We start from the raw sequence: 26,051 nt of genomic DNA on the forward strand, positions 1-26,051 counted from the left end.
CTGCAGGGAGATCCAACCAGTCCATCCTAAAGGAGATCAGTCCTGAGTGTTCACTGGAAGGACTGATGTTGAAGCTGAAACTCCAATACTTTGGCCACCTGATGCAAAGAGCTGACTCACTGGAAAAGACACTAATGCTGGGAAAGACTGAAGGCAGGAGGAGAAGGGGACGACAGAGGATGAGAGGGTTGGACGGCATCACCAACTCAATGGACATGAGTTTGGGTAAACTCCGGGAGTTGGTGATGGACAGGGAGGCCTGGCATGCTGCAGTCCATGGGGTCGCAAAGAGTCAGACATGACTGAGCGACTGAACTGAACTGAGTGCTTTACTATGTGCTAGTTGCATAGTGACCATATGTAGTAATACTATTATAATTTCTTATTTGACATATGAGGAAACTAAGGTTACGTGAAACTGTTCTTAAAGGACAGCTCCTAAGCTAACTAATGAGAATCGACTGTACAGCACAGGGAATTCTACTCAATGCTCTACGGTGACCTAAATGAGAAGGCAATCCAAAAAATAGGGGATACATATATATGTAAAGTTGATTCACTTTGCTGTACAGCAGAAACTAACACAATATTGTAAAGCAAATATACTCCAACAATTTTTTTTTAAGTTTCTAGAAGTCGACAAAATGAATTGTTTTTTATAAAAAGCTACCAATATCAGAAGGCAAGTATTTAACACCTGACAGTCTGCACTTTCTCTTGTAATTATTTAGCTGCATAGTTCAGTCAGTTCAGTCGCACAGTTGTGTCCAACCCTTTGCCACTCCATGGACTGCAGCACACCAGGCTTCTCTGTCCTTTACCAACTCCTGGAGCTTGCTCAAACTCACGTCCATTGAGTCGGTGATGCCATCCAACCATCTGATCCTCTGTCATCCCCTTCTCCTCCTGCATAAGCTAACTGAATTTCATTTTGTGATACTATTCCAGGAAAGTTTATTAATCTGAATAACTTTATGACAGTTATCTTTCCTATATCTAGTATGTAACAGTTATGTGAAAGATTTTTTTAAAAACACTAGCATCTACACAAACATTTTATAGGGACATTTTAGGTCAGAAAAAATGCCATTCACAAATAACTAACTCATCTGAAGGGCTGTTACTTGTCTAATACTTGAAATAATCATGGCTGTAGACACTGCTTCCTATACAGCTTATCAATTTTTACACAAGTTATGTAATCAGGTAGCATTTATTTAAATTTTTTTTAATGATCATCAATTCTTCCTCTAAATTCTTCAAGAGAAATAGTTTCCTTAAATTTTATAAAAAGGGAAAACTACCAAGTTACTTTGAGGGGCAGATGTTTCTATATCAAAATAGTAACTCAGGCTCTCTTCTGTTAGAGACAAGACAAGAGGGTGGCAAAGCAAACAGCATTAGTGAATGAAACAAACAGCTTCAGATGCCCTATATACACATCTCAAAGAATAATGCTATATAACTGTGAAAGTTGAGAATCTGTATGGAGTATTTATCAGTCCTTACAATGATGCTATTTATTGCCTAAAGTTTAGACTAACATGCTCTACGTACTGCATTATTCTAAAGTGTAAATATGTCTTTCTTTTTTTTTTTGTTTTGGCCATACCATGAGACTTGTTCCCAGATCAGAGATTGAACCTGGGGCCCTTGGCAGTGAAAGTCTAGAGTCCTACCCATTGGACTGCAAGCAAATTCCTGTCTTTTTAAATCATTTATTTTATCTGCCTAGTTTGCCATTACTTCTTAGATGAAGTAAAAGAGAGGTAAAGCTTTATTATGTCAATAAATAATTCCATTTAGTGAACAGGACAACTGGTCCTAAAATCTTATTTTTACTTCTGTGTGTGCATCTCTTTCTGTGTTCCTGTCTGTTTTTAAAGATAAAGCCCAAACTAAAGGAATGAAATGTCAACAGGCTTATCCCCAAATTTCTAGTTCTACCGTTTTAAATTTCTCTCATTTCATCATTTAGATCAGCCCATCAACACCCCTAAGCATAAGTAATACAAAAGCTATGAAAGGAAAGCAAAAGCAAAGCAGAAGAAAACAGTCGATTGGTTTTTTGTTTCAAACTTTGGTCCCTAAGACCTTTTTGCTGTATTTTTTCTGTCTCACTGTTATTAACTGTTTTAAATCTGATAAATGAAATTACCTTTTGACACAGTCAGAGCTGGTGACCATTGTGACCTCAGGATATCAAGACAAATACTTCCATTACTGTTTATGTTTGGATGGTAAATTTTTGTTGTGAAAGCAATCTAAACATAAAACAAAAAAAATTGTTGATAATCCATGAACTATGAAAGCAAACAGAACCAATTTGCTCTAAGGTAAAATGTCCTCAATTTCATATGACCTTAGAGGAGAAATGTATTCAACACAAACTAGATGAGCATCTACTTTATCCGAATGTAGCTTTAGCTACTGATAATATGAAAGCAAATAAATTCAGTTTCCTGTTCTTCCTAACACCAAGCAATTGAGAAGTATTTTAGAAATTGTAATAAATAAGTCTGTAATAGCTGGTATGACTAGTTGAGTAGCACCTGAGATAATTAACCATGGCTTTCATCACCCCTCAAAGCGACCCTTTCCTTAATTTAATGATCAATTGACACCTGAGTCTAGAAATAGAATGCTGACCCTATTCTGGAGGAAAGTTAAGGGGTCCCAGCTTATTACCTGTGCTAAGAAAGCTACCAAGAATTCCAATCTTTCACAAGAATTGTTGTATCATTTCATATATAATCAGATGTTTTTAAAAATCTAAGGTAATTATCTCATGAGTGATAGAATTTGTTAATGATTCGCTCCCTCACTGACACCCCATCATTTGTTGGTTTCCTTTTTAGAGCTAAGCTAAATTTAATAATAATGTGTTTTAACCTTTCCTATTTTTGTGCTTAGTTGCTCAGTTGTGTCCAATTCTTTGTGACCCTATGAACTGCAGCTCTTCAGGCTTCTTTGTCTCTGGGGATTCTCTAGGCAAAAATACTTGAGTGGGTTCCCATGCCCTCCTCTAGGGGATCTTCCCAACCCAGGGATCAAACCCAGGTCTCCTACATTGCAGGTGGATTCTTTACCACAGAGCCACCAGGGAAGCCCAAGAATACTGGAGTGGGTAGCCTATCCATTCTCCAGGGGAACTTCCCAGCCCAGGAAGCAAACCGGGGTCTCTTGTATTGCAGGCAGATTCTTTACCAGCTTAGCTAGCTACCAAAGCCCTTAATCTTTCCTATACTAAATATAATAAAAGGACTGTATCTTATTTATTATATTTTGTATTCCCCGGTGCAACAGAATATGGTAGGTGCTCAATAAATGTTGGTTGAATACTTAAAAATTGAGAAAGAAGGATCAGCCTTGGAAAGAAAATCCCCGGAATGGAAAAATCTAATTCTTGACCATAAACACTTCCAAACTACACATATGTAATGAGGAAGGTAAGATAGGTTAGGGAAGCTAATTTCTAACCTAATAGATACTGCTTTTTGTTTACAGACATAGTAAAATATTTGATGAGGAAACATATTTTAGATTCAGTGGCTTTATGTAAAAGTTTGGACACGCCAACCCACCCACAGTCTTTTGACATCATGAAAATATCTCTGGATAGAAAGTAAATTCCCTGACATAGGGGTGACATCAATGATAAAAATAAAAATACCTTTGGTGGTTTAAAAGGATAGTCTGTCGGAAAATGTACAGTGAGAAAGAAGACTCCACCTTGATATGCGCTATCAGGCTGAAATTACAAAATAATTACATCAGTGTCTGACTGCTGTATTTATTAGTAATCCAAGATGATTCCCTCCAAATATAATGGTTTGAAAAAAAAATGCCATTCTTTTGTCTTAAGTTCAAATCATTTACCTTGAAAACAGGTTTCTCTTTGTAGGCATGAAGGAGGATTTTCCAGCAATCATGCCAAAATCATAGTTTAAAACAAAACAAAAATAGGACACACACAGTAGAGTGGTATGACTTGACCAAATAAACCTGTTTGTGAGTACCGGTTGTTAAAGATAAGTATACACACAAGACTTTGTGAGAAAAGAATGATGATTCGCAGCAGTAATCAATATCAAAGAAAAGGGTTGAGGCTAGTATATTTCTTCTTAATTATAAAACCTAGGTTTTCATGCTCCTTCCCTTAAAGGGGCAAGAATAGAGATAAATTGAAATGAACGATTTATGAAAAGAAAAGGCTAAGTGACACTATTACATAATTTAAACCTCAAATCTTCACTTAGTAACAGTTTACAAAATAATGTGGAAAATGCGAAAAAGCCACTAATGAAACTAGAGAAATTCAGTTTCATAGAATTATCAAATTAGGAATCAATTTTATAAGAGGAATTTAAATTTCACCATATGCCTTTATAGCAATTAGGAAATACTTATGTTACAAGCAAGAAAAAAAAAAAGGATGATTTAAAAAAGGAGGAAAGGGGAAAAAAGTAGCAAAAATACCTTTAAATTCTATTTTAATTCATTTATTTTAATTAAATGTATCATGTTATACTCTGTCAACATGTTGTAAGAACAGAAGGCTATCATTACTTTCTACTTAAGTTTCTACATAGATATTAGAGGACCATACTGTATAATTATTCTTACTATATACATTGTTTAATTCTAGTTTAGCAAAAATTATAAGGAATGTAGAAAATATAAGTTAATTACAATCAACAGATATGATCTTCTTACTCAATTATACTATACAGTGGCATATTTACATTACTAAAATAAAGGGGGGGTATGAGTAACATAAATTGCTACATATGATTCACCTGCGAAATATTTGTGGAGGGCTATAATTCGTAAGGGTGAGAGGTGATGTTTTGAAAGTTCTTGGTAAGCAATGCAAAAAGATTCCTATCAAAGTAGTTAAATAAATATGATGCACTTCACCCTTTAAAAAAAGAACTTAATGTAACAATTTAGTGATTTTAAACATTTGGCCCAGGACCCTTGCTCTGAAAATTCAGTAACTGGTGTATGTTTTAAAAGCTTAGCATAAGGCAATTATGATTAAAAACTCTATGGCTTCCTGGATAAAGCTCTTTCAAAGGAGGGAGGACAGAATGATGCTCATGGAAACATGTTACTAACATACTCTTGTCTAGAAGCAGACCTGAGGTGTCAGTGCCCATTCTCATACAATCAGATTTTTGCCCACAAAAAGAAAAGTCACAACTGCTTCTCAGGTGTAGAAAGAAATAAGCTTAACAAAGGCAATGAGTATAATGAGAAGCCAGTTACAGAACAGCAGGTGATTTTGAATTCAGGACAACAAGAGGCAAGCTCATGAGATGCCAACAGAGCCACTGCAAAATTGTATCTGATCTCTCACACAGTGATGAAACACTGCAGTGAAACTTACTGCTTGTTACTTGTAGGAATTCCATTATTGGGTTAATTAGACTTATATCTAACCTACTAAAACGTTGAGAGTAACTACACTTAGTTCCAAACAACTTTCTGTATTTAAAGAAAGATAAAGCAAACACAAAGCCTGGTTGCAAACTATGCATAATGATCAGGGATTTGGTAAAGCACTGTAAATGTGTTCCAAGCAAGTATTTGCCACCAGAGCACTAGAAAATCATCATAAATCCTTTACTCATATTTTGCTTTCTGAGTGACTCAGAGTACAAGAAAATTCAACCCTAGCCACAAACATCTGATCAAAGATGAAATGGTAAGAATGAAGGATGGTTGAAGGGATTAATTTCACATATATGAATCATACTTACAGGCCCCATAATAGTTGCTTGCCAGTGGAACACTGAAACAAACAAAGGAGTTTTGGAGTCATTAATAAGAGTTCAAACCTGTACTACTAATGGTACCAAAATCCTAGCAAGAGAGTAAAGCTTACAGTCATCTCCCACAGGTCCAGCCGAACAGTGAGCAGGTGGGTCACGTTGTAGATCACTTAACTCCTGAAGCAAAGCAAAAATAGTTCAGATTAATTCTTTTCCAGTGAAACAAGTGCAATAATCCATGAAGACACAAACAATTCATTTAAATATCATTTTAGGCAGTTCTATTCAAAATATGGACACATAAAATGTACTACGTCACTGATGGATAGAAGAATATGGAATAAGATATTAAATTCCTTCATGAGACAGCTCCAAATTTTAAAAAATTAAATGAATTAAAATACTGTTTTTCTTTAGCATCCCTAATACAAAATATTTTTGAGTATCTATTATATGCAGTGTAACTTAGAATTTTTTTTTCCCTCAAATCAATATTATACACCTAGTACTTATATAGGTACTATATAAGTATATACCTATATAAGTATAAATACTTATATAGGTACTAGGTGTATAATATAGATTTAAAAAAAAAAACACACAGATCCTACTTCAACCAGTTTATAATCTAATTTGGGGGAGTGAAGGCTCACGGACAGATGGATATTTAAGGAACAACATGAAGGTTAAATGGAAAGAAAGGAGAGCAGCTGGGCCATATCTTAAAGCCTAGCACATTGATTCATATGCTCTTTTCTGCTTTCAAGGAAGCAAAAGATCATGGAAATGGCACAGTTGTAGTTGGTCAGTCCTAGGCTGGCATTCCAGTCCTACCATAACTAACGCTATGACTGTGGGGAAGTAATTTACCTTCAGTTGGGAAGGAAATGACCACCACCAACTTTGAAAGGCATAAATTCAATATAAAAGACTGTAAATTAGGACTGAAGAACCTAATTTAGTTAGGCAATCAGTTAGGGAATGTCTTTGAGAAAGTGACATTTCAGCTTGAATCTAAAGGGATGAGTAGAAGTTAGTTTTGGGAGAACTGATACTGTCAGGCACAGCAGCATAAGATGAGGTTGAAAGAGCGGGCAGAGGCCAGGCAGAAAACTGAGAACAATATACATCATATTAAGGATTGGGGGCTTTATACCAACTGCGTTGGGAGGGGTTTTAAGAAGTGGCATAATCTGATTTAAAAGATGGCTCTGACTATGTACTGAATGGATCAGAGACGGGAAAAAGGGGAAGCTACAAAATTAATTGCTACAGGCAATAATAGGGGCTTGGACTAGAGAAGAGGGAGATAAAAGAGGATGAATTTGGGATATTGTGAAAACACTACTTATGAAAGGATTGATGATGAATTACGTGTATAGAGGAAGGAGAAAAGTCACAAATATACATGATGAAAACAAGCAGCAGCTAATATTTACTCAATGTTTTATCATCTTAATAATCCTGTCAGGTAGGTGTTATTATGCTTCCCATTTTACAAACAAAGAATAAAAGTGACATGGTTCACTACGTGCTCACAGAACTAGTATAGTGTGGAACTGGGATTCAGACCCTGGCAGTAGGCCTTCTACAGGTGTAGATACCAGTTACTGAGATGTGGGAATATACTAGATGATGTTGATCTGGAAAGTAGATATACCAAATCTGTGATCCCAGTGATATCAAAGAAAAATTTATTCAACATACAAGGCTAGAGCTTAAAAGAGGATGATACTAGAAATTAGAAAATCATTGTATATACTCTGTATTTGAAAACTGTGGGGATGATGTGAACAATTTCATGGGAACACACGTAAACAAATATTGCATTCATCAAATCTAAGATGCTGTCAATGGTAAATCACATCCTTATGTACCAATAATTAAGCAGAAATGTTGCTGATTAATTTTAAGACACATCAATTACAAGGCACATCCAGATTTTAGAAATGTTAAAATGAAAAAGATGGGCATCTTAGCATCATTGCAATGAGTTTAGTGCTCTAACAGAGACAAACAAGAAAGAGGATGTGGTAGGGAAAAGAATCTAATACATGATTAGATTTCCTAAGAATTTCTTTCTTTCCTAAGAATCTGATACATGAGCTAAGTAACCAAGCCAAGTGCAAACTCAGGTCTCCTTCCAAGTTTTCTAGTCCCTTCCAGTGTAACTCGGTACTTTCCTTTTTGTTTCTGTTGTTTCTTCCCCACAGCTTGTGCTGTGCTTCTCTTCCTAACAAGAATTAACTAACAGAGTTAGCAACTTCTTTGGTCCCAGTATAGTTCAACGATAAAGTGCAAGATGTCAGTGATAGTGTTAAAAAAGCAAGGCTTTGAAGTTTAAGTCCAAGTACCATCACTTATTTGCCACATGATCTTGGGCAAAATCTCTTTTTCCCTCTCCAAGTGGCTTGAGGAATCAGTTCCCCAACCAGGGATCCAACTTGGGGCCCCAAAAGCGGAAGCACAGAGTCCTTACCACTGGACCGCCAGGGAATTCCCCACAGCCTCATGTTAGAATGACCGCTTTATTTAACGATTTTCTAACTTGGACTTACAGGAGATTGCTTTTAAAAAGATTCATCACGTTGTGTTTTCTAAACATTAGTGTAAATGAATAAATGGAACTTCTTGGCCCTTATTTTAACTAGAAAACTAATTAAGTGAAAAACGACAGTGTCTTATGAAACTGAAACAGAATCACACACATAGCTGGAGGAGGGGTGGAATGGGAGGCTGGGGTTAGCAGATGTAAGCTTTTAAATATAGAATGGATAAACAACAAGGCCCTACTATATACCACAGAGAACTATATTCAATATTCCTATGATAAACCATAATGGAAAAGAAAATATACATAAGAATGTGTGTGAGTGTACATGTATATATACATGTATAACTGAAACACTTTGCTGCATAGCAGTAATTAACATTGTAAATCAACTATACTTTAATTTAAAAATAATTTTAAAAAGGAAAAAAGTCTCTAATTGAGATTTAAAAAACTGTTAATGATTTGCATGTATATATTTTACAGAGTAATGCATATGTGAGTAAATCATACAAAATTAACTTTACTAACAAAAAAACCCAAACCATATTTTACTTGGAATAGCCTTGAATAGCATTCAAATTTCAAATGTCAGACTGTTCTTTCAAATCCCTTCAAAATAGTATAGAAAAATACTCGTTATCACGTTCTTAAATTTTTGTGCCCTGATTCTACCTCCTGCTGGAAGTTAGAGCTAAGGATGAGAAAGATAAAATCTAATAAGAGAACTCCTGCAAAAGCCAGGTTCTTAAGTTGTCTATTTAAAGCTGACATTATAGGAAAGCTCACTTATTATAGAAAAGAGGCAGCTGATGGTACATCAAACATTCTTAATAGTCACATCAATCATTAGTTACTACTAAAAATGACACAAGTGCTTTGGTGAGATTTACACATTCTAGAATTTTTAGGAGGGTCTTGAGAGTCCCTTAGACTTCAAGGAGATCCAACCAGTCCATCCTAAAGGAGATCAGTCCTGGGTGTTCATTGGAAGGACTGATATTGAAGCTGAAACTCCAATACTTTGGCCACCTGATGCGAAGACGTGACTCATTTGAAAAGACCCTGATGCTGGGAAAGATTGAGGACAGGAGGAGGAGAAGGGGATGACAGAGTATGAGATGGTTGGATGGCATCACTGACTCAACGGACATAAGTTTGGGTAGGCTCCGGGAGTTGGTGATGGACAGGGAGGCCTGGCATGCTACAATTCATGGGGTTGCAAAGAGTCGGACATGACTGAGCGACTGAACTGAACTGAACTGAAATTTCTAATGTTCTATCCCTTTATCAAAATATGTATCTGGTAGCTAACAAACACATGAAAAGATGTTCAACATCACTCATTATCAGAGAAATGCAAATCAAAACCACAATGAGGTACCATTTCATGCCAGTCAGAATGGCTGCTATCCAAAAGTCTATAAGCAATAAATGCTGGAGAGGGTGTGGAGAAAAGGAACCCTCATACTGTTGGTGGAAATGCAAACTAGTACAGCCACTATGGAGAACAGTGTGGAGATTGCTTAGAACACTGAAAATAGAACTGCCTTATGACCCAGCAATCCCACTACTGGGCATACACACTGAGGAAACCAGAATTGAAAGAGACACGTGTACCCCAGTGTTCATCGCAGTACTGTTTATAATAGCCAGGACATGGAAGCAACCTAGATGTCCATCAGCAGATGAATGGATAAGAAAGCTGTGGTACATATACACAATGGAGTATTACTCAGCCATTTAAAAGAATACATTTGAATCAGTTCTAATGAGGTGGATGAAACTGGAGCCTATTATACAGAGTGAAGTAAGCCAGAAAGAAAAACACCAATACAGTATACTAATGCATATATATGGAATTTAGAAAGATGGTAACGATAACCCTGTATGCGAAACAGCAAAAGAGATACAGATGTATAGAACAGTCTGTTGGACTCTGTGGGAGAGGGAGAGGGTGGGATGATTTGGGAGAATGGCATTGAAACATGTATAATACCATATATGAAACAAATCACCAGTCCAGGTTTGATGCAGGATATAGGATGCTTGGGGCTGGTGCACTGGGATGACCCAGAGGGATGGTACAGGGAGAGAGGTGGGAAGGGGGTTCAGGATGGGGAACACGTACACCCATGGCAGATTCATGCTGATATATGGCAAAGCCAATACAATATTGTAATTAACCTCCAATTGAAATAAATTTATATTAAAAAAATATGTATCTGGAAATATGTCCTGTTACACTGTTTGGAAATAAGTGACTGAATCTATGGTATATATGCACAGACAGAGTGACCCACAAAAAACACAATATATACCCTCCCCTGCCTGCAAAAAGACAGACCTCATATTTGGAAAAGGAAAAATTCTGAGATATCCTAGGGAGGTAAAAATATAAAACAAAATACTATAACTTGACATATCAAAACTGTACCTTTTTGCTCTAAGTCTGTTCAGAAGCCAGTGTACTTTTAAACACAAAAAATCAAAGACTACTTATACTTCTCCCTTTTGATTTAATTTACTCAAAGTTTTCCAGAAACTGCCCTGTTACCTGATTTATGCTTTCTCTACCATAACTGGAATTCTTATGTATCTACTTCAAGCATCACAGCCACATATGGAGTATTAAAAATAATTTAATGATTCTTATTTTAAAAAGCAATGCCAGGGTCAGTAATCTCTTCCTTTGCTCTTCTCTCCACTCTTTAAGAATTAATACTGAGCTACCGTCTTGTGAATTACACAAGCTGCTCAAGTCCATAAGATCCCCATAAGACCCAATGTATTCCATGCTGATCAAAAGCAAAAGATCTCAAAGACAAAGCATTCAGAATCATTCATTTTAATTATTGTGTGTGTGTGTATACAAAAGCAAAACAAAGCAAAATAATGCTTTGTAGGGAAAAATAAGATAAAGCAATGTATAAACTGTGAGACACCCATAAGGTTATTACCCAAATCAAACCACTATCACCCTATTAGAATACCTCCATTATGACTTTGGCAGGAAAGCATGTCACTTGCTGTTGGAGGGAGTAGAAGTTGAGATTTATTTCCCTGGGGGTCCAGTGGTGAAGAATACGCCTTGCCATGCAGGGAACATGAGTTCAATCCCTCGTTGGGGAACTGAGATCCCATGTGTGGAGCAACTAAGCCCACATGCCTCAAGGAAAGATCCCAAATGACTTGAGCACCGCAACTAAGACCTGATGCAGCCAAATAAATAAATGTTTAAAAAAAAAAAAAAGAATGAGAGGACTTCCCTGGTGGTCCAGTGGTTAAGGCTCTGTGCTTTCACTGAAAAGGGTATAGGTTCAAATCCTGGCCAGGGAACTAAGATCCCACATACTACAGAGCCAAGAAAAAAAGAATGAGATATGTATGATGTATGTTGACATCAAACAATGTTGTGTGAAAATAAAACAGTTTTTGAGTGAAAAATATATGTGGCAGAAGTATGCCCAAAAGATCCCATAATACTATACATGCATAGAAAATAAACTAGAAAAATACACACCAAGCTCTTAATAGTAGTTATCTCTAGGGGTGGGTTGTCACCTTTTATTCTTTTTACATTGTTCTAAATTTTCACAATAATTTTTCAATTTTTTTTTTAATTTTAAAGACAACTGCTTTACAATGTTGTGTTGGTTTCTGCCATACAACATGAATCAGTCATAATTTTATATATATATATAAAATTTTACATATACATCCCCTCCCTCTTGAGCCTCCCCTCCCACCCTCCCTAATTTTTCAACTTTTTAGAGGAAAAAAATGCTGTTTTTCTCAGCTTCTTGTGCATTTTAAGAGAGATTAAATGACACTTTTCTCCCCCACTACATATAAGCATCTTCTTTTTAAGATCACTTTAACTTATTTATTTTTGGTTGCCCTGGGTCTTCGGTGCTGTGCACCAGCTTTCTCTAATTGTGGTGAGGCAGGGCTACTCTGTTGAGATGCGTGGGCTTCTCACTGCACTGGTTTTTCTTGTCATGGAGCACAGGCTCTAGGCGCACAGCATTCAGTAGTTGCAACATGCGGGCTCAGTAGTTGTGGTGCATGGGTTTAGATGCCCTCTTCCTGGATCAGGGACCAAACCTGTGTCCCCTGCATGATTCTTATTCACTGTGCCACAAGGGAAGTCCTTCTGTCATTTATTTTTAATTAAAAATTTTTACAAGACAAGGAAAGGCTGAGGAACTGTCACAGATTGAAGCGCGCGCGCACACACACAAACACACACACACAAAGGGGATACAACCACTAAATCTGGGATCCCAGATTGGATCCTTGGACAGGAAAGGATCCCAGACTGGATCCTTGGACAGGAAAACAATAGTGAAAAACTGAATGGTAAACTCTGAATTAGGTCAGTGGCTTAGTTTACAATATTGTATCAATGTTCCTTTCCTTATTTTGATAACTGTACTATAATTGAAGTGAAAATCGCTCAGTCGTGTCCAACTCTTTGCGACCCCATGAACTATACTGTCCATGGAATTCTCCAAGCCAGAATACTCGAGTGGGTAGCCTTTCCCTTCTCCAGGGGATCTTCCCAACCCAGGGATCAAACTGGGGCCTCCTGCATTGCAGGCAGATTCTTTACCAAATGAGCTATATCTATGGTTATATAAATTGTAAGTAATAGGGGAAATTAAGTGAAGGATTTATGAGAACTTTCTGTACTAATTTGGCAAATTTTCTATATGATTAAATTATTTCAGAATAAAAAATAATGAAAAATATTTTTTACATATTCTAAAATTTAATTCACAATTTTCCTTCCCAAGCTTCCTTCTTTTTATGTGTTCCCTTTATTTATTAATGGAATTATTAGTCTCCTAGTCACCAGGCTCATTTTGACTCCCCTTTTTCTTGTTCACCTCGTCAGACAAACAAAATAATATATTCTACCCCAATACCTATTTGTTGTTGTTGTGTAATCACTAAGTTGTGGCTGACTCTTTTGTGACCCTATGGACTATAGCCTGCCAGCCTTCTCTGTCTGTGGGATTTCCCAGGCAAGAATACTGAAGTAGGTTGCCATTTCCTTCTCCAGGGGATCTTTCTGACCCAAGGATTGAACCCTGCTTGCCAGACAGATTCTTTACCACTGAGCCACCTAGGAAGTCCCCAGTAAACTATTACCTCAAAAACCTATTACAATTCAACTATAATTGCTTCCCAATACTCTACCAATTACTTGCATAACAATCTTCTAAAAGCACAGTTTGATTTATTTCATTTTTCTGTTTAGAAAATGTCAGTGGCTCCCTATTACTTATTAAAAACCAAATTCAACCAATGAAGGTCTTTTCATTTTCTAGTCCTAACCCTACTCTTTCAATAGGGCTCCCATTCACAAACATGTCCAATAATTCTCCAAAGAATGCCCTTGGGCTTTCTAAAACACGTTGGGGAGATCTGTGAAGTCAAAAGTAATTTCATAATAAGACTAAAATATTTGTATTTTTCACTCTCAATTATCTCATGGGTATACAGTAGAATTTTCCAGATTAAAGATAAGTAATACTGTGACAGACTGAACGCATGAGATGTGAGAATTCAACTATCATTTATAAGCCTGACTACAATGAGGTCTGAACATGTATAAAACAGTGGCACTTTATTTTTGTTGTTGCTGTTTTGGAATATATAGTTGTTTTTAATAAAAATGTTATTTATGTTAATACATATTGTTCAGTTCAGTTCAGTCACTCAGTCATGTCTGACTCTTCGTGACCCCATGACCTGTAGCACACCAGGCCTCCCTGTCCATCACCAACTCCCGGAGTTTACCCAAACTCATGTTCATTGAGTTGGTGATGCCATCTGACCATCTCATCTTCTGTTGTCCCCTTCTCCTCCTGCCTTCAATCTTTCCCAGCATCAGGGTCTTTTCAATTGAGTCAGCTCTTCACATCAGGTGGCCAAAGTATTGGAGTTTCAACTTCAACATCAGTCCTTCCAGTGGACACCCAGGACTGATTTCCTTAGGATGGACTGGTTGGATCTCCTTGCCATCCAAGGGACTCTCAAGAGTCTTCTCCAACACCACAGTTCAAAAGCATCAATTCTTCGGCGCTCAGCTTTCTTTATGGTCCAATTCTCACATCCATACATGACCACTGGAAAAAGCATAGCCTTGACTAGATGGACCTTTGTTGGCAAAGTAATGTCTCTGCTTTTTAATATGCTGTCTAGGTTGGTCATAACTTTCCTTCCAAGGAGTAAGCATCTTTTAATTTCATGGCTGCAATCACCATCTGCCGTGATTTTGGAGCCCCCAAAAATAAAGTCAGCCACTGTTTCCCCATCTATTTGCCATGAAGTGATGGGATCGGATGCCATGATCTTAGTTTTCTGAATGTTGAGCTTTAAGCCAACTTTTTCACTCTCCTCTTTCACTTTCATCAAGAGGCTCTTTAGTTCTTCTTCACTTTCTGCCATAAGGGTGATGTCATCTGTATATCTGAGGTTATTGATATTTCCCCTGGCAATCTTGATTCCAGCTTGTGCTTCCTCCAGCCCAGCGTTTCTCATGATGTACCCTGCATATAAGTTAAATAAGCAGGGTGACAGTGTACAGTCTTGGCGTACTCCTTTTCCTATTAGGAACCAGTCTGTTGTTCCATGTCCAGTTCTAACTGTATGAGTTTATTGATATTTTTAAATTGCTAAATATTTTTATATTTCTGTTTTAATTTCTCATGTGGTAAATACTAATAGATACAGCCTATACAAACAAAAGCTCATTGAGGCACTCAATGCTTTTAATATAAGGGGCTCCTGAGACCAAAAATTTGAGAACCATGTAGTCAGGTCTGGCCTGAGTACCTGAATGTTCGCTGAACATGGCTAAGTTTTCTGGCCTTCAAAATTTTCCCTCCCCTAAAACAACCTTCCGTCTATCTCCCTATGCCCAAATTTTACCCCTTCTTCTTAACAGTAACAGTGCTGTCTTCTCAATGGGCACTTTAAAAACAAGAGGTTTGGAGACAGATCTGGCCTTACTACTGACCCTTACTAGCTATGTGACCTTGGGCAACTCCCTTAACCCCTTGCTCAAAGGCCTCATATGAGGACATCACTGGAAGTACTATGCTGCTGCTGCTGCTAAGTCGCTTCAGTCGTGTCCGACTCTGTGCGACTCCATAGACGGCAGCCCACCAGGCTCCCCGTCCCTGGGATTCTCCAGGCAAGAACACTGGAGTGGGTTGCCACATTGAGAATTAAATGAAAACATGTAACTGAAGTAGTTTAATGCCTAGCATGTATAATAGAACCTCAAGAAATACTAATTTTCTCCTTTCCTCTCCTCTTCTACCAGAATATTATTTTAAAACTAGAAATTTTTTTGCATTTATTCATGATCTCCTCCACTATACTTAGCACAATGCCTTTCACATAATGTGCTTGATATTGTTTGAGTTAATACAGTTGAAGAAACAGTGTGATCAGAAGAGCATAAATCTCTCAAATTTCTATTTTTTCCAAAATGCAACTAACTAGATTTGACAACAGAATCAGAATCAATGCTCCCTTATGTAGATTGCCTATAATAAAAAAAAAAAAATCTTAAAAACAGGTGTTAGAGAACAGTGCAGGTCACTTAAAAAGGCAGGGGCAGCCTTTTAAATAACATATAACAACATCTAGAAATGCATCTCTAAAGAATATTCATCATTAAGGTATCAAAAACATATGCTGCCATGACAACTATTTTCAATTTACAGAATATATCATATCCTAGTGAAATGTCTAAAGCCACACAAAATTTTTGTTAGACATTTTTTGTTGTGGTTCTTCTGATTTGGAAGACCTCAAAAGTTTAAATATTCCATCCTTATTATTTATTTAAGATGCTGCTGACCTACTTTGAGAACATAGCTTTGGGCTGCCTTTCCAAGATGAGTTAGGGTTTTGTGCTGAGCTGATCTAGTCTCAAAGTTAAGCTGTCTGCCAGTCACCAGCGATCCTTGGTGGCAGAGATACCCACAGCAGAGCTACAGTCTGTGGCACCAACAGAGGTTTTTTTTCTTACTTGTACCAAGGAATGAAGTTCTGAGCCTAGCAGGAATGAAGCACTTCCATATCCTTCCTAATAGGGGTCATGATTTTGATTTTACATTCTCATCCCAACTCCACTCCCAATGTTTTCAAGATTTCTTTTAATGGTATAAGATTATGATGTTAATAAAAAAAATCCTCACAAGTCACTGGTCAGGCACATTTGCTGATGATTAAAACCGGGGCATGAAATTTGAGGAGAACTTATTTGTGGAGAAAAGTAACTTCATTAGATATAGCTTAAAAGATATATAAAAGAGGTCCTCTGGAACCTTACATGTCTCCAGGAAAATATATATAAAAGTAGCTACAGGCCTCAAGGGTCACCTCCGGAATGTGTCCATTAAAGTTTAGATCACTCAAGGGAGTCCTGGAAAGTTTCTCCTAGGACACAAAGTGTGATCTAGAAAGGAACTGGTATAAAATATCTTGTCTGACACAAACTATTTTCTAGATAAAAAATAAACTCAAATGTGAAACATTAAAAAAGTTATAAGAGCTAGTAAATTCTGAACAGCCACACGAATCACCTCAGAGTTTTGTTTTCTTTTTTCATTCCACTTCTTTAAAATTGTGGCACATCACAATACTTGAACACAAATAATGCTTATTTGTTAAAAATGTGGATTGCTGGCGCACAGAAAAAGGTAATAGTTTTTCTTTTTTAATTTGCCAGTTACTAAACACAGCACTCAGGGCTGCTGCATTTTGTCCCATAGGCCATGTGCACCAACTCTAAGTGGCACCATTCACATAGATTTCAATGTGATTGGTGTTCCCCGGGGCTCTACAAAACTTCACTACAGAAAGCTGCATGTTTAAAAAATGGAAAGCATATCTTTTAAACCCAACTTAGGATATGATCTATTTTGAATAAACAAATAACACTTTTGATGTAGAAGCAAAAGGGATAGTGTTTGACATCTGAGTGGTACTACTAGCATTTACTTTACTTCAACAATGTACTGAAAATGGAAAGAAAATAGCAAGCTTGGAATTCAAAAATTAAAAGAATGTCACTGAAGACAGTGACATTTTAGTGGAGGGAAAAGGAAAGTTTTTTTTCTGATAAACGCTGCCAGGTCAACTTGAGGAAAAAATGTAGGGGAAAAAAAAAAGACTTGATCTCCTCCATTTCAAACTTACCAAAAAAAGCCAACCAATTCTAAATAGGTCATAGATTTAAATATGGAAGGTAAAGTAGTAGTACTTTAAAAAGAAAACATAGAATGTATTCATGGCCTTGGGGGAGACAGAGATTTCTTAAATAAGACACACAGAGCATTAACTATAAGGAAAAAAGAGAAAAACATGAACTTGATTAAAATAAACATCTATTTGTTCACAGAAAAGACACATTAAAAGTGTGAAAAGGTAAACCATGAAATAAAAGATACTTGTAATACATATATCTGACAAAAGGCTTGAATCCAGAATATGTTTAAAAAAATATATTCCTACAGATCAATTTTTCAAAGACAGACAAATAAGCACGTTACAAAAGAGAGTATCCAACTGGCCGACATGCACCAGCTTCATTTGTCATCGAGGAAATGCAAATTAAAACCAAAATATTATGTCACTATAACCCTCAAAGGATGGTGAAACTATAAGAAAAGTACAAATGATAGCAAAGATGTGAAGCAACTGGAACTCTCACATGCCGCTAGTAAAAAAGTTTGACAGTGACCATTAAAGGTGAACACAGGAATATACCATGATCCAGAATTCTACTGCTAGTTACACAGAGAGAAATCACATAATGTAAAAGATGGTCACTAAATAATGAGACTATATATATAGCTGTAAGTCTATATATGAAAAGAACTCGTTATAGTTAACACACTGTGTATACATATGTTTTGTGTGTGTATCTTTCATTTCATTTCTGGTGGCTTTTTAAATTGAAAACTGAAATACATAGTTTCATCTTTTGTCTTCTTTGAGACAAAGTAAGCTTAAAACAAACTGCTGCTGCTACTGCTAAGTTGCTTCAGTCGTGTCTGACTCTGTGCGACCCCATAGACGGAAGCCCACCAGGCTCCCCTGTCCCTGGGATTCTCCAGGCAAGAACACTGGAGTGGGTTGCCATTTCCTTCTCCAATGCATGAAAGTGAAAAGTGAAAGGGAAGTCGCTCAGTCGTGTCCGACTCTTAGCGACCCCATGGACTGCAGCCCACCAGGCTCCTCCGTCCATGGGATTTTCCAGGCAAGAGTACTGGAGTGGGGTGCCATTGCCTTCTCCTAAAACAAACTAATGTTATAATTAAACAGAGACTATGCAATAAATATCAAAGTGGTGAATGTATACCCCAAAATAGTCCAAGTCAATGAAGCAGTTTTCTATTCCAATCTGACACTCAAATTAAAAAAAAAATTAATTAGGGTATTCAAATTTCGAAAAAAAATACAAGATACAGCAATGAAAGGCAGATTACAAGATACTGTTCCTGAATTATGACTAGCACTATAAAAGCACTATGAGTCCACAAAAACATGTACTTAATGAATTTATACAGCCTTACACGGCTAAGCACCTCTACTTTAGTTTAGATTTGTACATCCAACCAGACACAAAGAAAAGTACTGAGAGGCCTGAAACTGAATTTTAAATTGGCACAGATGGCATGTTTATAATATCCCTACAATATGCTGAGTGTTCTCCATAAAACCAACCTAGACACAGTCCCTGCCTCGAAGGGACTTAAAATCTAAAAGTAGATGAAGCAGCCTAATTCAAAGAGAGTAAACAAACAAAAGGAAACAAAGAAGGGAATGTAAGAGAAGAGAAGCCTCATTAATCTCTCAGCTCTCAGAAGGGTAAGAGCCCAATCTGAACAGTGGAGAAGGAAAGCTGACAAGTCAGAGTTTCCTTATTTACCATCATCCTTAATATGACAGGATGCAGTAAATATTCTCCAACAAATTGTGCTGACCATACTGAAAATGCTTTGTTGTTCTCTAGTCTCAACATTCAGAAGGTCTCAATCTCCATAATAGATAAAATATATACCCCAATGGGTATGCGTAAAAGACATTAGCAGCCCATGCACAGGAACTGATTAACAGTCCAAAATCTAAATTACTGAACCCAAAGCATATGAAAGTGTTATTTTAAAAATCCTGGCTCAACAGGCAATTAATTAATGTGACACAACCATCTTTATCTCAAAACTCCTAAAACAAGACAGCAATTCTTACTGGATTGCATTTTTGATGTTGTCTCTAAAGGGATATATGAGCTATATTTGGTTTGTCTGTAAATAAACAATTCATGGGCTTTCAGTTCAGACTCTGATCTCCTTATCCAGTTGACTAGAGCTATTTCAATAAGGAGATGTCAAACAATTCTCAGAAATGTCTCTGAATACAGAACCTCTCCAAGCCCTTGAATTTAAAAGAAAAGAAAAAAAAGTATTTTAGACCATGAAGATTCCTTCTGGAAGACTTCAAAATGCTGACGACATCCAATTAATTAAGTTAGAGGAACCAAATTAATTTCAATAAAAAGGTCCTGGCTGCTTCACTGTCTCTTTGGATCAGGTATCTCTGGCAAAGACTGTCTATTAAAAATGATGATATCACAGCCAAATCCCACACAAAAAGATGATGAAGAAAGAAATGACACTATTGACTTTGCTGCATCAAAGTATTATTTATTGAGTCTGAACTATAAAGAGCACAATTTAGAATAAATGTTGGAGGTCATTTAGGAACATTATCTAGCCAGTGTCTCAGTCAGATCTGTAACCACTTTCCCCCAGTGCTCTCTACAGTACCACAATATGATGACTTTCAATTTCCCAAAATGTTATTTTGCCTCTAGTTTAAAACATGACTTCCTTTTAAAGAAAAGACTCAATAATCTTCCTTTATACATATTTCCCTGGTAGCTCAGCTGGTAAAGAATCTGCCTGCAATGAGAACACCTCAGTTCAATTCCTGGGTCAGGAAGATCCACTGGAGTAGGGATAGGCTACCCACTCCAGTATTCTTGGGCTTCCCTGGTGGCTCAGCTGGTAAAGAATCCGCCTGCAATGTGGGAGACCTGGATTAGATCCCTGATCCCCTGAAGAAGGGAACGGCTACCCACTCCAGTATTCTAGTCTGAAGAATTCCACAGACAGCGGAGCCTTGCAGGCTCCAGTCCACAGGGTCGCAAAAGTGGGACACGACTGAGCGACTTTCACTTCATACATAATATTTTCTCAGGAAGATCTCCTGGAGAAGGGAATGGCAACCCACTCCAGCATTCTCAACTGGGAAATCCCATGGACAAAGGAACCTGGCAGGCTACAGTCCATGGGGTCCCAAGAATTGGACACAATTTAGTGACTAAACCACCACCATACATAATATTTCCACCATAGGACTTACATAAATAAAAATATATCTTGACAAATTCAAGGTATCCCAGTAAAAACTGTGTTTGAGTCCACCTTATGAAGATTATGGTAAAAATGCACTTATTCCAGTAACTTGAACTCTAAACCTTGGGATCACCATGATTCCTTCCTTCCTGCACACCCCATCCCCCTCTACACTAACCAGTACCAGGTTGTTCAGATTCCCCTTTAGTCCAAATCCTCCCAATGAAATGTCCCAGGAGGAGGCCCATCATGTAGAAAAACTGAGGTCCAAAGGGCAGAAGACTCTGAGAAAAGTCAGAGAGACATTTCAGAATAACAAGCCAAAGATCTGAACCAGGGAGACACTATTAAAGAATCTGGGATCAGACTGGGCAGTAGACCAAAGAGTCTGTAGAGACTCTAAGGCCCAGAGCCTGAGATGTGACTAGAAGGGCCAAGCACAGGGAGGTGTGGTGGGTCAGACCAACTCAAAAAGGCCGGGTGGTACAATCATCCTACAACTCTTCTCATATATCCCTCTTTCCAAATGTCCTCTGCCATCAGGCTAGCTCAGACCCTCCTGGACCTCACTTGAACCAGTGCAATAAAGTCTTAACTAACCTATTTCTCTACCAACACTCTGTGGTCAAAGTATCTTAAAGTACCCTGTCAAACCTTTTCAATGTTTTTCATTAGCCTTAATAGAAGATTTATAAATCCTTAAAATGACTTTGAGGATCTGTCCCCTCTCTAGCCCCACATGTGCAACCACTTTCCCCCAATCATTCTCTGTATCAGTCATAATGACTTTCACTTCCCCAACATGCTGTCTTGTCTCTAGTTTCAAACATGACTTCTTTTTAGACAGAAGACTCTTAATCACGACCCACCCCCCTTCCCCCCCCACACACAATCACTTTGTCACATCCTAAATATCATTTCCTTAAGGGGGCTTTCCCTGAACCCTCCAAAGGGTCCCTGCTATATTCACATGGCACTCTATACATCCCTTTTTGTGACAAATCTATAAACGGTAAAGAATCTGTGTTCTATGAGGGCAAGAATGTATATCTAGCAATAGGATTAAGAATGTTACTTTCTTACTTAAAAACCTTCAATGGTATCCACCAACTTCTGCATTAAGAACACATTTGTCAGCATGGTGGCTCAGACAGTAAAGAATCCACCTGCAATGCAGGAGACCTGGGTTCGATCCCTGGGTTGGGAAGATCCCTTGGAGAAGGGAATGGCATCCATTCCAGTATTCTTGCCTGGAGAATCCCATGGGCAGAGAAGCCTAGAGGGCTACAGCCCATGGGGTTGCAGAATCAGACACAATTGAGAGGCTAACACTTGTCAGTACAGGTATTCAAGGCCCTCCACAGTGTTAAGGTCGTACTATTTTCTGACCCCCCAAAACAGGATTATCTATTCCTTTCCAAATAAGTCATGTACTTTCTAGTGCTTGCATTTCTGTAGCTTCCTCTATGAACCTGGTTTCCATGTCTTTGTTAACCAACACCATCATTTCACTTTTTTTTAATATTTACTTATTTATCTGGCTCTTCTCAGTCTTAGTTGTGGCATGTGGGATCTAGTTCCCTGACCAGGGAATGAACCTGGGCCCCGTGTATGGGGAACATGGATTCTTAGCCAGTGGACCGCCAGGGAAATCCCATTCTACTCTTTTTTAGTCTGCAGTTTGAATTTTCTACAATAAACATGGATTTCTTTTATAATAGGAAAAAAAATGCTACCCAATCTTCCAAACCTATATCTAATTCTATCCTCTCCATAGACTTTTTCCTGATTTCCCCCAAATAAATTTGGCCTCTCCCACTTTTGACTCCCTTTATGCTCAAGTATGGTGTATTTTCCTTAGTATCCGAGTTGTTGTGATACATCTCATATCTTTATTAGTTTAAAAGTTTTTAGATAATACTGCTCATACCTTGCTTTCCCATACATCTTCTTATCATATTTTGCATATGCCTTATATACATAAGGTGCTCCATAAATGCATTAATTTGAATCTAAAATATCTACTATATGTAAAGCAGTTGTGTAAGGCAGTTGTCTAAATGTATGGATAATCTTTTTTTTTTTTTTGGTTGTACTGGGTCTTTGTTGCTGTTCACAGGCTTTCTCCAGTTGCAGTGAGCAAGGACCATTCTCTACTTGCAGTGCATGCTGGGTTTCTCATTGCAGTGGCTTCTCTTGCTGTGGAGCACAGGCTCTAGGTACAGGGGCTTCAGTGGTTGCAGCTTGTGGGCTCAGTAGTTGTGGCACACAGGCTTAGCTGCTCTGTGGCATGTGAAATCTTTCCAGACCAGGGATTGAATCCATGTCCCCTGCATTGGTAGGATTCTTATCCACTGTACCACCAGGGAAGTCCTAAAATTATCTTTAAAGTACAAAAGATACCTGTGAAACAGATGGGTGCTAAATGGAATGAGAAAATCACATTATGTTACAAGTATAAAAAGAGAAGTAAATCTTATTTGCATCTCAAATAAATGCTCTTTAATCAAAAGGTAATATATATTTAGAGACTCATTAATTTTGTATTATACACAAAGCTAAACATTCAGAAAACTACGATCATGACATCTGGTCCCATCATTTCATGGGAAATAGATGGGGAAACAGTGGAAACAGTGTCAGACTTTATTTTCTGGGGCTCCAAAATCATGGCAGATGGTGACTGCAGCCATGAAATTAAAAGACGCTTACTCCTTGGAAGGAAAGTTATGACCAACCTAGACAGGATATTAAAAAGCAGAGACATTACTTTGCCAACAAAGGTCCGTCTAGTCAAGGCTATGGTTTTTCCAGTGGTCATGTACGGATGTGAGAGTTGGACTGTGAAGAAAGCTGAGTGATGAAGAATTGATGCTTTTGAACTGTGGTGTTGAAGAAAACTCTTGAGAGTCCCTTGGACTGCAAGGAGATCCAGCCAGTCCATCCTAAAGGAGATGAGTCCTCAGTGTTCATTGGAGGGACTGATGCTGAAGCTGAAACTCCAATACTTTGGCCACCTCATGTGAAGAGTTGACTCACTGGAAAAGACCCTGAAGCTGGGAGGGATTGAGGGCAGGAGGAGAAGGGGAAGACAGAGGATGAGATGGCTGGAAGGTATCACCAACTTGATAGACATAAGTTTGAATGAACTCCAGGAGTTGGTGATGGACACGGAGGCCTGGCGTGCTGTGATTCATGGGGTTGCAAAGAGTTGGACACGACTGAGAGACTGAACTGAACTGAACTGAAGATCCCCACATTTATTTCAATTCTGACAATTTAAAATACAATTTTAATTCAAGTTTCATGTAGCAGCAAAACAGTACCACTGCTCTGTATTTATTTTTATGACCATTTTTGCTGTTTGCAGGACAAAAGGAAAACAGCACATAACATTAGTTAAATGTGATGAAAATTACAAGTCAGAAAAGGCCACTGTAGTTACCTAGTTCAACCCACTAAATTTCTAGATAAAGAAAATAAGGACTATGAGTTTCTTGGCCAAGGTCACAAAGCGAAAGCCAGGACAAAGGCTCAGACCATCTGACTTCCACTTTAAGCACTCTTCCTACTGCAAAACAATACTCATCTCAAGGCTGTAATAACTAGAGCACATTATTTTCAATTGACACTAAAGCCAACAATGCTCCAGTACTGAATTAAGGCCATTTGCACATTTCAGTCATGCTCAAGAGAAACCAAAGTGTGACGAATGAAGGAATGAAAAGGAATTCTTATTATCTTTTCCCAGGAGGCTTCTCCCTTATAAACAGATAGAAATGAACATTACTTTACAAGCTTTGAGAGCGTCTGTGTTCAGACACTCTGAAAAGCAAGAAAAACATGATAGGAAATTACATACATAATAGAATTTTGACACATGATGGAACATGCAACACAGAGCATTTTAAATGCTACATTATCAAAAGTTATCATTTATTTCATAGTAACCAAGAAAGATATGCTTCAGGGAAAAAGAAAAAAAGGCAGCAGCCTATTTCTCAAAGCCTACTTAAAACATAAACCTATCTACCAATATTTACATTTTTACAGTTTCATCCCTAATAACTGGCACATAGTAGGCACTTAATAAGCATTTTCATAATAAGATAAGAAATCTCTCTTAGTATCACCCAGTACTATTCTTGAATACTGCAGCTGTACCTCAGTGACTATAAAATGCTGCTACTTGTAGTAGAAAATAATGAGCACTGACAGTTTGTATCAAACAGAAATGTTCCAAGACTAGAACATTTTACGTGTTGTGTACGTGTATGTCTGTATGTGTGCTTGTATGTATGTATATGGGTTCATTGGCTTTCTCTCTATATATATGTACACATATAGGTATATGTATGAATATATGGTAGGCTTCCCAGGTGGCTCAGTGGTAAAGAATCAGCCTGCCAATGCAGGAGACAGGAGATCCAGGTTCGATCCCTGGGTCAAGAAGATCCCCTGGAGAAGGGAATAATAGCAATCTATGCCATTATTCTCACCTGGGTAATGCCATGGACAGAGGAGCCTGGTGGGCTAAAGTCCATGGGGTCACAAAGACTGAGCGACTGACCATGCATGGATGCATAAATATATGGCATGTATTTCCGACAATAGTGATCTTACCTAAAGATCTTATGCTATGGGACAGTGATTTTGAAACTTTAATTACAGCAATTACTAATAAAAAAAAAGGATTATACACCACAACCTAGTACATATAACACACATGCACAGGAACACACATACATAACTAAAACTAAGGTCTCAAGAAACACCATTACTATATCCAAAGCACTAATATTTTCTATTCTATTTTTAAAGCTGCTGTTTGTGATCCACTAAACTGATTTTGTCACCCCTGTTCTGAAAGCTCATAAAAGTGCAAGAAAACATTAAAATATCAGCAAGGTGCATTCATTCCTTAGACCATAGCCTAGAAGCCAACCAGACACTGGCAAAATGAAGACTAGAAATCCCTGGTAGCTCAGACGGTAAAGAGCCCGTCTGCAATGCAGGAGACTGGGGTTCAATCCCTGGGTCATCAGGAAGGTTTCCTGGAAGGAAATAGCAACACCCCACTCCAGTATTCTTGCCTGGAGAATCCCATGGACAGAGGAGCCTAGTGGGCCACAGTCCATAGGGTCACAGAGTCAGACACAACTGAGCAATTAAACAAAAGATGCCAACCAGAGATGGGCAAAATTAAGACTAGAAATCACTAAACACTATTCATTCCAAAATCTATGTTGAATGCCAGAAGGATGTTATTATTGT

At 37.8% G+C, this 26,051-nt stretch overlaps 1 protein-coding gene across 7 annotated transcripts in view; it reads right to left on the minus strand.

The window, feature by feature from the left end:
* UBE2D1 (ubiquitin conjugating enzyme E2 D1) overlaps window positions 1-26,051 on the minus strand; it is a 36,509-nt gene that overhangs the window by 3,851 nt on the left and 6,607 nt on the right. For 4 of the 7 annotated variants that reach the window (XM_086377874.1, XM_086377875.1, XM_086377879.1 and 1 more), the window contains 4 exons: window positions 5,891-5,954; window positions 5,766-5,797; window positions 3,674-3,751; window positions 2,159-2,264 (listed from right to left, as the gene is read on the minus strand). In XM_086377874.1, the coding sequence (XP_086234000.1) occupies window positions 2,159-2,264; window positions 3,674-3,751; window positions 5,766-5,797; window positions 5,891-5,954 (280 nt within the window). The remainder of the gene's footprint in view (window positions 1-2,158; window positions 2,265-3,673; window positions 3,752-5,765; window positions 5,798-5,890; window positions 5,955-26,051) is intronic. The other 3 variants (XM_086377876.1, XM_086377878.1, XM_086377881.1) reach the window with 1 other exon arrangement.

The sequence above is a fragment of the Bos grunniens genome, chromosome 26 (assembly GCF_055505025.1).
Source record: "Bos grunniens cultivar Pamir isolate PY7600 chromosome 26, Bosgru_T2T1.0, whole genome shotgun sequence".
Taxonomy (NCBI): Eukaryota; Metazoa; Chordata; class Mammalia; order Artiodactyla; family Bovidae; genus Bos; species Bos grunniens.